General features: G+C 35.6%; 1 protein-coding gene across 1 annotated transcript in view; it reads left to right on the top strand.

The window, feature by feature from the left end:
• Positions 1-13,769, top strand: part of HSD17B2 (hydroxysteroid 17-beta dehydrogenase 2) — a 90,235-nt gene that overhangs the window by 36,964 nt on the left and 39,502 nt on the right. The window contains exon 3 of the mRNA XM_044663649.1: positions 11,064-11,249. Within this exon, the coding sequence (XP_044519584.1) occupies positions 11,064-11,249 (186 nt within the window). The remainder of the gene's footprint in view (positions 1-11,063; positions 11,250-13,769) is intronic.

The following is a 13,769-nucleotide window of genomic DNA, read 5'->3' as shown; positions in this document are numbered from 1 at the left end:
TCAGCAGATTGCAATTACCCATTCAGGGCCAGGACTTAAGGAAAATGTCTCTCTCTGATCTGACTTTATCATCAGCTTTTTAGGGAACTGAGCCAAATAAATAACCAATCTTAGGTGCTTTCTAGGAATCTAAGTCGAGGGGACCCATGTCCTCTAAAGTTTTAGAAAAGACTGGGACTCCAGGACTCAAACCCCAATTTCCAAGCCCTAAAGTATTGGCATAGAACTGCTGCAATTATGCAGATTTTTGTCAGTAAAGTCTCTGACCATGTGCTTTCTTTAGCACTATAAATGGCTTTCATATTCCCTTCTGGAATCAGAGAGGCATTTAAATCACAGTCCTATAGGCTCAGGTATTTGCTGTAGAATCAGAAAAAGGATAAATAATGGTTATATATGTACTTCCAGTACAAGATGATAAAAGGGAAAAATCAATTGCTCTCATTAAAAAAGTTTTAAAAAATCAAAAAAAAAAATATATATATATAAGCTTAGAACTAGAAGGGTTATGTTACCCAAAAATGAGATTTTCTGTGAGAGAAAGTGGGTTTTACAAAATAGCAGATTCAGAATGCACATTCAAATAGAGTACCGTTATTTCCAATAGCACATTTTAAAACAATGATGTTTAAAATCATTTACTTGTTACAACTTTAAATCTTGGCTAAGAGTTTCTCAACAAATTCTGTTATTGCTTCCATAGCAAAATCTGATATTTAAAAAGAAACCTTCTGGTCTAAATTATCCTCAGATAAGAATATACAGGAGCTCCTAGACTCTCTGTATTTAAAAAAAATCCTGGGTAGGAATGCATCTACCCATTCCAGGCAATAATGCCTCTTATAATAAAATATATAAAAGCTTTATCCTTTAAGACAACAATTCTTAAGGATTTAAAGTAAAAGTTAAAAAACACCTCTTGTAAAATTACAAGGTAATATTCAAAGCATGGAAAACTTTCAAGGTTCTTTGCAATTACCAAGACAGAATAAATTTTAAAAGACATGTGCTCTATAAGATGTTCATAGGTGGTACATATAACCACATTGTTTCTGATACAGTAAGCTTTAAGTAAATTAGGAAATATAATAACATCATAAGCAGAAACTTCATTAGCGTAAAATGATTCAGTGCAACAGGAAAATCAACGAAATAAGCAAGATTAATTTACAAACCTAATTAACAAAATACAGTAAGATACAGTCTCTTTAAAAGTCATTCAGTTCTGAAAGTTTTTTTTTTATAATCAGTCTTTGCTCAAAGTTCTGAGCAGGTATGGGGTGAAATTTCTTCCCCTGAGTTCAGTTTTTAATCACAAGCAAGTCTGAATAGGCCATTCAGCCCCATTAAGGGTAAACGCTAGGTCCACGTGGGGTCAGGTCGTTGGGCTCGGGCTAGAGAAAAAGTTTTGTAGAAAATCCCACGTGTAGAGCTTGTGTGGGTGGCTAAATTAGGTCTTTTGAGAAACACGTGGAAGGCTAGGATGTCTCCTATAAGAAAGTAGAGAGAAAGGGGAATACTACCCAAATTGTTTGCGGAGGAGCTGAAGCAGTCTCTGGAGGTCGAGATCTCAGCAAGTCAGGACTGGGTGAGCTGTTGGAGCTCGGGGTTCTGGACTCCAGCAGCACCAGCGAGTCAGGATCGGAGATCACAGGCACTTGGAGGCTTGCAGGCTTTCGGCACGGCAGGAATGGAGATCAAGTCAGGAGTCAGGAGATCAGCTGCGAGATGAAACTGGCTGGACACCAGCAGTCCATCAGTGCCAGCAAGGGCCACTAGGCCCGGGGCATTGAGCAAAATAATTCGCAGCCAAGTGGCAATTAAAACCATTGTCTCTCTTCCCCGTAAAACAGCCTCTAGGCTGGGGAAAATCGGGAGAGGACTGGGCAAGGAAAAAAATTGCTTCTAAGACTCGGGGTCCCAAAGCCGCATGGCTTTTTCCTCTTAGACTATCCAGAAAATTGAAAGTTCGAATTACTCCCATGTGGTTCGCCAAATTGTTAATATGAAAAATGATAAAGGCTGCTATAATAATATAAATTAGTAATTTAATTAAAGCCATGCTGATAGATAGTCATTAGACCACGCGCTTGTAAGAATTAAAAGCTGCCACCCTCGCCATTACTGTCTCCTGTTTCCTGTCTCGAGTCTGCTGGCCAAGAGAGAGAGCTCCCTCCTAACCCAGGAGATTATAAACTCTTCCCTGAGTCAAGACGTAGGCCTCCCCATGCCCCAAAAACCCAGAAACGGAAACCAGTTGGACCACGTTGGATCACGGGAAATGTAGTTTGATACATTTCCCAAATTTCACTTTTACAGAAATGATACCTAGAAGTTGTTTTAATTTTCATTTGTCTAGTTGGTAGTGTTTTAGAATATTTTTTCATGACTAAAGATTGCTTTAATTTCTTCATCTGAGAACTGCCTGCCCATATCCTTTGATTATGAAGAATAATTTGTATTCTTATAAATTTGACTCAGTTCTCTAAATATTTGCAAAATGAGGCCCTTGTAAGGGACCTTTGTAATCAAAATTCCCCCCACTTTGTTTCCTTTCTAATCTTTTAAAATTGTTTTTGTTTGTGCAAAACCTTTTTAATTTAATATAGTCAAAATTATTTTATATCTCATCATGTTCTAGTTTGCATCATTCTTCCTTCATTCATAGATTTAACAGGTAAACTATTTTGTGCTCTCCTAATTTATTTGTGGTATTACCTTTTATTTTTAAATCAAGTATCCATTTTGACTTTATCTTGGTACATGGCATGAGATGTTGGTTTATGCCTAATTTCTGCCAAAATGTTTTCTAGTTTTCCCAGAAGTTTTTTGTTAAATAGTAAATTCTTCCAAAAGCTTGAATCTTTGAGTTTTTCAAGCACCAAGTTACTGTGGTCATTTTCTATTGTGTGTTGAGTGCCTAATCTGTGATCCATTACTCTGTTTCTTTGCCAGTACCTGACTGGTTTGATGGTTGCCTCTTTATAATATAGTTTGAGATCCAGTACAGCTATGCTACTTTCCTTCATATTTTTTTCATCAATTCCTTTAACATTCTTGGAATTTGATTCTTCTAAGTGAATTTTATTATTATTTTTCTAGCTCCATGAAATAATTTCTGGATAGTTTAATTGGTATGGCACTGAATAGTTAATTTAATTAACTTAGATAGAATGGTCATTTTTATGGCTTACCCATGAGCAATTAATGTTTTTTTTCCAATTGTTTAGATCTGACTTTATCTATGTGACTATGAATACAAGTGTTTTGTAGTTTTATTCATATAGCTCTTGGGTTTGTTTTGGCAGGTAGAGTCCCAGGTTTTTTTATTGTCTATAGTTATTTTAAATGGAATTTCCCAATCTGATGTTGTTGTACTTTATTGGTATTATAAAGAAATGCTAATGGTTTATGTGAGTTTATTTTATTTCTTGCAACTTTGCTTGTTCAATTAGGTTGTTTTGTTGATTCTCTAGGATATGTCTACACACACTATAAAATTATCTGCAGAGAGATAATTTTATTTCCTTATTGTGTATTATAATTCTTTCAATTTCTTCTTCTTCTCTTATTGCTATATCTTGCATTTCTAGCACATTATTGGATAGTAGTGATGATAATGCATATCCTTGCCTCACTCTTGATCTCATTGAGGATTCTAGCTTACCTCATTCAAGATAAGATTTTCTGATGGTTTTAATAGATGCTATTCATCATTTTATGGAATGTTCCATTTATGCCAATGTTCTCTAGTGTTTTTAATAGGAATGAGTATTCTATTTTGTCAAAAGCTTTTTCTGCATCTATTGAGATACTTGGATAGTTTCTGTTGGTTTTATTATTGATATAGTCAATTATGCTGATAGTTTCCCCAGTATTGAACTGTCTCAGCATTCCTGACAGAAAATCCACCTGGTCATAGTGTATGATCCTTGTGAAATACTGCTGTAATATCCTTGCATGTATTTCATTTAAAATTTTTGCATCAGTATTCAACAGGAATATTGGTCTATAGTTTTCTTTCTGTTTCTTTTACCCCTTCCTGGTTTAGGTATTAGCACCATATTAGTGTCATGAAAGGAATTTGACTAGGTTCATTCTTCAACAATTTCCTCAAATAGTTTATATAGCATTGGAGTTAATTGTTCTCTAAATGTTTGGTAGAATTCACTTGTGAATCCATTTGGCTCTGGAGATTTTTCTTAGGGAATTGATTAATGGCTTGTTCAATTTCTTGTTCTCAGACAGGATTGTTGAAATATTCTGTTTCTTTTGTTAATCGGGCTAATCGTAAGTTTAAAAGCATTTGTCTATTTCACTTAGTTTGCAGATTTATTGGCATATAACTGAACAAAATAATTCAAAATAGCTTTAATTTTTGGTTATAAATTCACCCTTTTCACTTTTGATATTCATAATTTGGTTTTCTCCTTTTTTTTTAAAAAAATGAAATTAACCAATGGTTTATCTATTTTATTGATTTCCCTAATTCTCTCTTATCTCTTACACAAATTACTTGGACATACAAGATGAGATAAAATGGTATATAACATTGATAGGAATAGCATAGCAGTAGATCATCTCTTATCAATTTAGTTGGGCTAATTCTTTTATAAAATTAAAAAAAAATTAAAATTTTTCCATGTTTACATGATTCATTTTCTTCCTCCCCTTCTCTCCCCCTTCCCAAAACCAACAAGCAATTTCACTGGGTTGTATAAATGTTATCACTTGATACCTATTTCCATATTATTCATTTTTGCTACAGAGCAATTTTTAGAAGCCTAAATCTCAAATCACATACCCATACATTCATGTGATAAATGATGTCATATGTTTTGCTTTTACATTTCTACTACCATAATTCTTTCTCTCAATGTGGATAGCATTCTTTCCCATAAATCTTTCAAGAGTCTCCTAGATTTTTGCATTGCTACTAGTAACAAAATCCATTACATTGGATTTTTCTGCAATGTTTCAGTTTCTGTGTACAATGTTCTGATTCTGCTCATTTCACTCTGCATCAGTTCATTAAGGTTTTCCCAGTTCATATAGAAAGCCTCCTGATCATCAATCCTTATAGCACAATAGTATTTCATAACCATCATATACCACAATTTGTTTAGCCATTCCCCAATTGAGGGACACTCCATTATTTTCCATTTTTTTCTTAGTTGGGCTAATTCTTGGTTGAGATCCCACAAGCTTTTTTTGTATAAACCAAGAAAGAGAGCTCCATTCAAAATCCATGAACCATTGTTGGGATCTTTCTTTTTTTTTTCTTCCTTAAGTCATGTAGGAGGCCCTGTCCTATTAATAACAGAAATCCACCTCCTCAATATGACTCATTGATTCACGTGACTCATTGCTATCACTTTTCACTCTTTTAAAGGGCCCTATTATTTTGACTGGTGTTGAACAGAAGACCTATTTATCCAGGTCTAGTTTCTATTCTGAGCTTACTGGCTCCCTATTAGTTATTTCAAATAGGATGTCTCATAGACTTCTCAAACTCTGTATGTTCAAAATAATTTGCATTATGTTTTTCCCTGTCTAAACCTATCCTCTGAGGTAGATAGATGTAAGGTTTTCTAGAAAAATTTAGTCAGGATTGGGATCTTGGGTATAGTTATAATCTATTATAAGATTACTTTCACTTTCCTCCTTCCTATCTCCTATCTGCATTTCCTAATAATAAACTAAGTGTTTTGCATTTAACAAACTGCACACTGGCTTTTGAACAAACTCCTGCCCCCACCCCATTTAACCCTTCACAGTCTGGCAATCCAGCTAAGAGTTTGATTAATCTATTTATTTTCTGTTCTTTCCAATATTAGGAAAAGGATAGAAGTATAACCATGGTGTTCAATATCATGGTATAGATAGTGAAGAAGGTAGTGCCTCATTACTTCAGAGAACTCCCAATACTTGGGACTTTCACTGAGATTTTGCATCTCACAGTTTTGGATGATCTCCAGTTAACACCGTTTATGGAAGTATTTGTTCTGTCACAATTGTTTCTAAGATACTCTCTGTATCAAGTATTTAGTTTAATCCTTACTAAGAAAAAGAAACAACTGAAAGACAGATTAATGGAGACTAAAGTTGCATATCTTGAGGATTGCATCTCTAAATTGGCTAACATCATTGCCCACCAAAATGAAACTATCTCCAAAGTTGAAGATAGTATCTCTCAAATGACTAAACCTATAAAGCAACAAAATGAAATTATCTCTAAAGTTACTCAACTTGAAGATAGTATCTCCTAAATGGCTAAAACTATTATGGAACAAAGTGAAACTATCTCTGAACAAAAAGAAATTATTGCTCAGGCTACTAACTAAGCCTGCCTCACCTACTGTTTCTAATTCTCCTACCAAAGCACCTAAAATTAAAAGCAAAAAGAAAGAAAATGAAAACTCTAGACTAATCCCTTTAAGAGAAGTATCAACTCTTAAAACTAAGAAGAACGAGTTAGTAACTATTAGGCACCACAAACTATTTACCCCCCAGGATATGGAGGGATTTAAGCTCAGCATTCCCTCTTTTGAGGAGGATCCCATAGTGGTTATAAAAAAGCTTGAAATAATATGCAGGCAATTTGATCCAACTTGGATTTATTTTGAATATATTCTATATGAGTTACTAACTAAAGGGGAAAAGGATAAAATTATTAAGCTTACCCATGAGGAGGAGGATGCAATTCTCTGGCTGGAGATTGACCCTCATTGGGACTTTAACGATCCCCATGACTATGAGATATTATGTTGAGCTAGGGAGGCAATACTTAATGCAATGAAACAATGTTCAGATAGACCTGGTACATGGACAAAGTTGGAAAAGCTTAAGCGGGAAATAGGAGAAAATCCTTCACAGTTCATGGACAAAGTTATAGAACTGGAAGAAACATAGAAATTGACTTAAAAAGAGAAAGAGACATTAGACAATTGAGAAGGCAGTTTGTAACAAACTGTTGTGAAGTAGTCAAGGACTATTTTAAAACCAGTTGCCCTAACTGGATGAATATGGACCTTGATAAATGAAGGAGAGTGACAGTTTATGTTTATAATAGGCATGCAAGGAAAGATGCCAATGATAGTGATTTAGTGGATACATTAAGAAAGAAGATAAAAACACTAAAGGGAAAAAATGAAAGGCTTAGAAAAGATGATACAAATTTTGGGTTAGCTATTACTCCTGTGTGAGAATATACAACCCAAAGAGAATATACAAACTAGCAGCCAATGTGCTATTTATGTGGAAAAAGTGAATACCTGATGATAAATTGCAGATGCTGGAATCAAACATTCAGTAATTTTAGAAATAATGGTGGGAACTTTAGGAATAACTATTCTAGAAACAATAACTAGTCTAGAAATAATAATAACAACAGAAACTATTTCTGAAATAGTAATTTTGGAAATTATGGGACTAGCAGAAACGGTAACCAAACTGAGGTAAATGACTTGTTACAGTATAACTACAATGGGGTACATCCATGTAATAGCCAAAATATAATCCTCCTCAATTAGAGGAATCTCAGAGGGGTGCACATGGTCCTTTATAATGGTTTGCCAGGGGAGAAAAGACTCTGGAATTAGATAGTGAAACATTTGATTTTCCAAACCCAAATATAATTTCAATAGTTATCCCAGTCCTTTCTCCTGAGATAGCAATGAACCACATTGTGACATGGTTCTTTGCTCCAAACAATGTAAAAAAAGTTAAAATTGTTTTTGTTGGTATTTAACACTAATTTCCAGAGTTTTATTTTATGATATAAGAACTATAGGTAAAATATAAAGACGTTTTACAGGTGATACAGTTTATAAAAGAACTTTCAGCTAACAGAAGCAAGTCAACCAGCCTAGGAAGGTCCATTCAAGGTACCTGTTATTGAAAATGTTAGCTGCATGTATTGAGGACAAGACTACAGGTAAAAATGGACGCTGGTTTTAAGGACATTAAAATTCAAGAAGACTACAAATGGACAATTGGACAATATTTACAAGAACTCTGAATTACTACAAGGACTACTACAAATGGATATTATTTTAAGGATACTGAACTTTGTGGGTAAATTAAAGTTTCTCATACACAAAGGTTTGAAATAGAATGTAATGGGTAAGTGTATAATTTATGTTATGTTATGTTTTTATATTATATTATGTTATTTGTTATGTATTGTATTGTGGAATTTATTAGTTCTATGTAGAAATAATTATAATAATAAAACTTTTATAGGATTATAAAAAAGTTATAGATATGATATACTTTTATAGGAAAAAGTTAAAAGTAACTAAATGATAAGTAAATGGTAAAGTGTTATAACTAATGATCTAGATCCACCTCAGGGGGGAATATATTAGATGTATAATGTTAGGTGTATGTATATAAAGTGTATAAATTGCATATGTAAGGCTAATATTAAATGTATATTAATATTACATATAAGGTTCTTGTTTGTTTTTAGAGGTATACAATATGTATGTAAGGTTCTTTTTTATTTCTTGTTTAAATTTTTGTGTGTATAGTAATTGTAAGGTGTATTTGAATAAATATCTTTAGGTTCTTATGTAAAGTATAATAAGAATAGGTTTTATTCATGTAGAGTATAGTATGAATTTTGTGACTGTAATTTCTATAACTATAAATATTTGGAATTGTATATTATTTGAGACTTGCATGTTGCAAGAATTGTTTTGTTTTTTACTTTCTATCTTTACTTCTCCCTGTATATAATATAAAGTATAGGATAGTTTTATTTGAAAGATCCACTGGGAAGACAGGTCTCCCCAAAGGATCTCAGGGGGGATATGTTAAGAGAGTTTTCATTAGTGTCTCCTTTTTTATATTTAAGAGGAAAAGGAGCAATAATCCGTTTCAGTAAGAGACCCACTGCTGTGCAGTTTGGCACTTAGAGACCCCCTGCTGTGCCGCTTGGCAGTTAGTGACAATTAGAAGGGTGTGGCTGAGTGTGGTGTGTAAGTTGCAAACCACTGGAAAGGGCTTTTGTCTCTGGGTCTCCTGGGTAGAGGTTGTGTGGCTAGCAATCTCTCTGGTTGGAGACAGAGAACTGAATTAAGGTCTTAATAGCCTTATTGATTATCAATTATTGATTAACTTGGGTAGATAAGATAGAGAGATAGTGGTTATATTATCAGATAGAGTAGTGCTAGTAGGTGAGGGGTTTGGCCTAGCAAAAGATACTGCCCTCTGAGGCAAATAGATGTATGATTTTCTAGAAAATTTTAGTTAGGATTGGGATCTTGGGTATAGTTATAATCTATTATAAGATTACTTTCACTTTCCTCCTTCCTTTTTTCTATCTGTATTTCCTAATAATAAACTAAGTGTTTTGCATTTATTAAACCATGCCCTTGCTTTTGATCAAACTCCTGCTCCCCCAAATTTAACCTTTCAAACCTCTTCTGAACTTTTCATCAACCTTCTATTTTCCCAGGTTTGAGATCTACTATAATTCTCATCTTCCCACTCTCATTTATTTCACAAATCCAAATACTTTCCACATCTTGTCATTTCTTTCTCTTCAATTTCACTCACTTATTTTAGCTTTTTTATATTCACAAAGTTACCTGTCCAGGTAAAGCCCTCATCACTTCACCTGGTCTTCAGCAATAGCCTTTTTTTTTTTTTAAAGGGAATTCTTTTAGTTACATATTGTGCACTCTATAATTGTTTTTTCTTTAATTTTTTTTAAACCCTTGTTCTTCGGTGTATTGTCTCATAGGTGGAAGATTGGTAAGGGTGGGCAATGGGGGTCAAGTGACTTGCCCAGGGTCACACAGCTGGGAAGTGGCTGAGGCCGGGTTTGAACCTAGGACCTCCTGTCTCTAGGCCTGACTCTCACTCCACTGAGCTACCCAGCTGCCCCAATAGCCTTTTCATTGATCTGTCTCCCTCAAGTCTTTTCTCCACTCCAGTTTACCTACCACATTATGACAAAATTCATACTCAGCAAAATCCAATTCTCTATTACTTCTAAGACCAAATATAAACTCCTATGTATCTTATTTAAAGTTCTTCATAACTTGGTCCCTTCCTATTTTTCAAATATTTTAATGTTTTATTTTCCTCCATACTCTGGACAGTCTAGCCATACTGCTCTGCTTGCTTCCTTTCACATGACATTCCATCTTTCATTTTTAGTGTTTTTGAGGTTTTTCATGGTGGACAATTCACTTCCTCTTGGAACCCCTATGTTCCTTCAAAAGTTAGCTTGGAAACTGTCTTTTTCAGGAGAATTTTCCTGGCCTTCTCACTGGCCAGTTAGTATCTTCTCTTCTAGTTACTCTTTATCTTCATCTCTTTGTTTTTGTTGGTGTTCAGTCCTTTCAGTTGTGTCAGACTTTTAGTGACCCCATTTGGGGGTTTTCTTAATAGAGATACTGGAATGGTTTTCCATTTCCTTCTCTACCTCATTTTACAAAAGAGGAAACTGAGGCAAAGAGGGTTAAGTGACTTAAAGAGGGTCATAAATTTAGTGTTTGAGGCTAGATTTGAACTCAGGAAGATGACTTCCTGACTTTAGGCTTTCTACTGCACTCCGTATTTTGTCTTGAATATACATACATACACACATACATACATACACATATATAAATATAAATATAATTTTTATCTCCCTCATTAGAATGCAATCTCCTTGAAAGAAAGGAATTTTTTAAAATGTGTCTTTCCTTTGTATCCCTAGTGTTTAGCACAGGTCATTTATTATCTTCAGACCAAGTTAAAATGAAAGGTGCTTTGCAAACATTTAAACCCTATCTAAATGTTAGCCATTAATTGCCTGTGTGACCTTAGATTAGAATGCTTAGTCTTTCTTGGCCTAAATTCCTTAATCTATAAAATGAGTAGGTCAGAATAAATGGCTTCTAAATTCCTTCCTATCTCTTATCTTATGACACAGTACACAAGTTGCAGAGCCAGCATTCAAAGCTGGGTCTTCTCTTCTGGTTTTGAACCTAGCATTTATTTTGTTTATCTTTGACATGTCTGGAATTCTGTTTAATATTATCCCAAACTCTTTTTTCTATCCTCAGGATTATGGGCTATTGTGAACAATGCTGGGATCTTAGGCACTGTGGGAGATGGTGAGCTCCTTCCTATGAATATCTACAGACAGTGCATGGATGTGAATTTCTTTGGAGCTGTGGAGGTGACCAAGGCCTTTATACCCCTCCTCCGGAAATCAAAGGGAAGAGTTGTCAATGTGAGTAGTCTTGCAGGTGAGTTGAATTTCTACTCTCATACCCCTTCTGATTCTTTTGTACAAGCCCAGTTATATCCCAGAAACTCAGCATTCTTTGTTTAGGCAACAGCCAGAGACTGACTCCACCCAGAACCTTCCAGGATCTGCAAAATTCAATAATCATTAATTAATACTACTTTAATTTATAAGACAACCTTCTTCCAATTTCATGATATTGGGTGATAATAATAATAATATAATGATAATAATGATAATTATTATCATTATATTATTATTATTATTATTATTACTTGAAGAGGCAGCACAGTGTTATGGTTAAAGAGTTGGTTTTAGAGACAGAAAGACTTGGGTGGAAAGTCTTGCCTCAGACACACACTGACACTGCTTCTTTTGGAAAGTCATTTTTGAAACTATTCTTCAAATTTCATTCTTATTATCAGGTAAAACACACTTCCATCTTGGTAATTGTTGGAAGAACACATTCATATAAAACAAAAATGCCCCAATAAAACTGTAAATACACTGATGTGAAAGATAGTATGCTTTGATCCGAGTCCTTCTGACTCCAACAGTTCTTTCTCTGGAGGTGGATAGTATAACCTTGTCATAAATCTTTCAGGACTGTCCCAGATCATTGCATTGCTGAGAGTAATTGAGTTTTTTCATAGTTTATCAGTGTTTAATATTGCTATTACTGTGTACAATGTTCTCCCAGTTCTGCTTACTTAGCTCTGCATCAGTTCATGCAGATCTTTCTAGCTTTTTCTGAATTTACTCTGCTCATCATTTCTTATAGAACTTTTGAAATTAAAAAAAAAATAGAGCTAGCACAGTTAATACCAATCTGCTTTGAGAGAAGGATTTTCCTCACTGACAGTACCTTGTGTTGATGAAATCACAATAGACACAAAATCCCAACTCATATTGTTATAACCTGTTGAAGTTTTCAGATACTGTTTCTCATATCAACTCTATGAGGGCTGGTCTACTTAAAACTTGCTCTTTGCTTACACCTGGGGTTTATTTATCACTTTTTTTGTTTTGTTTTTGTGTGAGATAAGGACATAAGGATTATATCTCCCTTTTACAGATGAGGTAATTTAGTACCAAAAAGTCAAATAACTTGCCCAAGTTTACTGATTAAAAGTTAGCACTCTACACTTCCGGGTTAAGATGGCGGCAGAGTAAGAAGCAGCTCTAAACCTCTCCTGACCGAAACACACAAAACTCCTCAAGGGGACATAAAAACAAGTCCAGACGAACGGAGGAACCCCACAACAGGGCACAGCGTGGAAGGTACGTGGAATCGAGACATTTCCAAGCTAAAAAGGGCTCTCACTCAAGCGCGAGCTGAGCAACCGCCCCACCCCCACCCCCTCCACACTCACCTATAGCTCTGAACCCAGCTAAAAAGAAATAGAGCAAGTTTGGGGCACCCATCGAGTCATCAGCAGCTCCGGGACCTGTTCCTGAGAGCAGCAAGACTTAGGACCCCATTAAGTCAAGAACGCACGCGAAATCTGAGCGCGCGTGCGCGGGAGCGGACGCTGGGAGCGGAGCGCCGGCTGAGCAGAGGCGTGGGTGCCGGCTGAGCAGAGGCTTGGGTGCTGGCTGAGCAGAGGCGTGGGTGCCGGCTGAGCAGAGGCGTGGGTGGAGGCAAACACAACCAGGAACTAAAGCCTAAGTGGGGAACCAGTGCAGACGGGTATACGACTGTGGAAGTAGCTCCCTGAGACTTGTAAAGAAACCTCCTGCAGAGGTTCAAGCAAGGGAATCCACCAGGGGGCTTGACCTTGGAAAAAACTAGAACTCAGTCCTCAGGAGCCAATAGATCACAGACAGACACTGAGAGCGAGGATAAACCTGAGAAGCTGCTGGGCTAATGATGGCTAACCAGTTACAGGAAATTCAGAAGAGAAAGAATAATAACAAAAAAAAGAAGTCTTTAACACTCGACAGCTTCTACACAGAGAAAATCCAGACAACCGAGCAAACAGAGGAGGAGAACAAACAACCATCCAGACCCTCCCCAAATAAGGAAAACTCCTCACAACCTATGGAAGAGTTCAAATCTGAGATTTTGAGGAAAATGGAAGAGATCTGGCAAGAAAATAACAGCTTAAAAGGTAGAATCTTGCAACTGGAAAGCGAGGCTCAGAAACCAAATGAACTGATAAGCAAATTGAACACAAGAAATGACCAGATTGAAAAGGAATACCAGAAGATTATGGCCGAAAACAAGAAGATTATGGCCGATTACCAGAAGATTATGGCCGAAAATCAATCCCTAAAGGCTAGAATTGAGCAAGTAGAAACTAATGATCTCTCAAGACAACAAGAACAAATAAAACAAAGCCAAAAGACTGAAAAAATAGAAGGAAACATGAAATATCTCAATGAGAGAGTGACAGACCAAGAAAACTGGTCTAGAAGAGACAATTTGAGAATAATTGGTCTTCCAGAAAAAACAGAAATTAATAAAAACCTGGACTCTATACTAACAGAAATAATTCAGCAAAATTGCCCTGAAGTCCTA

The sequence above is a fragment of the Gracilinanus agilis genome, chromosome 2 (assembly GCF_016433145.1).
Source record: "Gracilinanus agilis isolate LMUSP501 chromosome 2, AgileGrace, whole genome shotgun sequence".
In the NCBI taxonomy this organism is placed as follows: domain Eukaryota; kingdom Metazoa; phylum Chordata; class Mammalia; order Didelphimorphia; family Didelphidae; genus Gracilinanus; species Gracilinanus agilis.
Note: the sequence above shows the minus strand (reverse complement) of the source record. Positions and strands in the feature narration are given on the sequence as shown.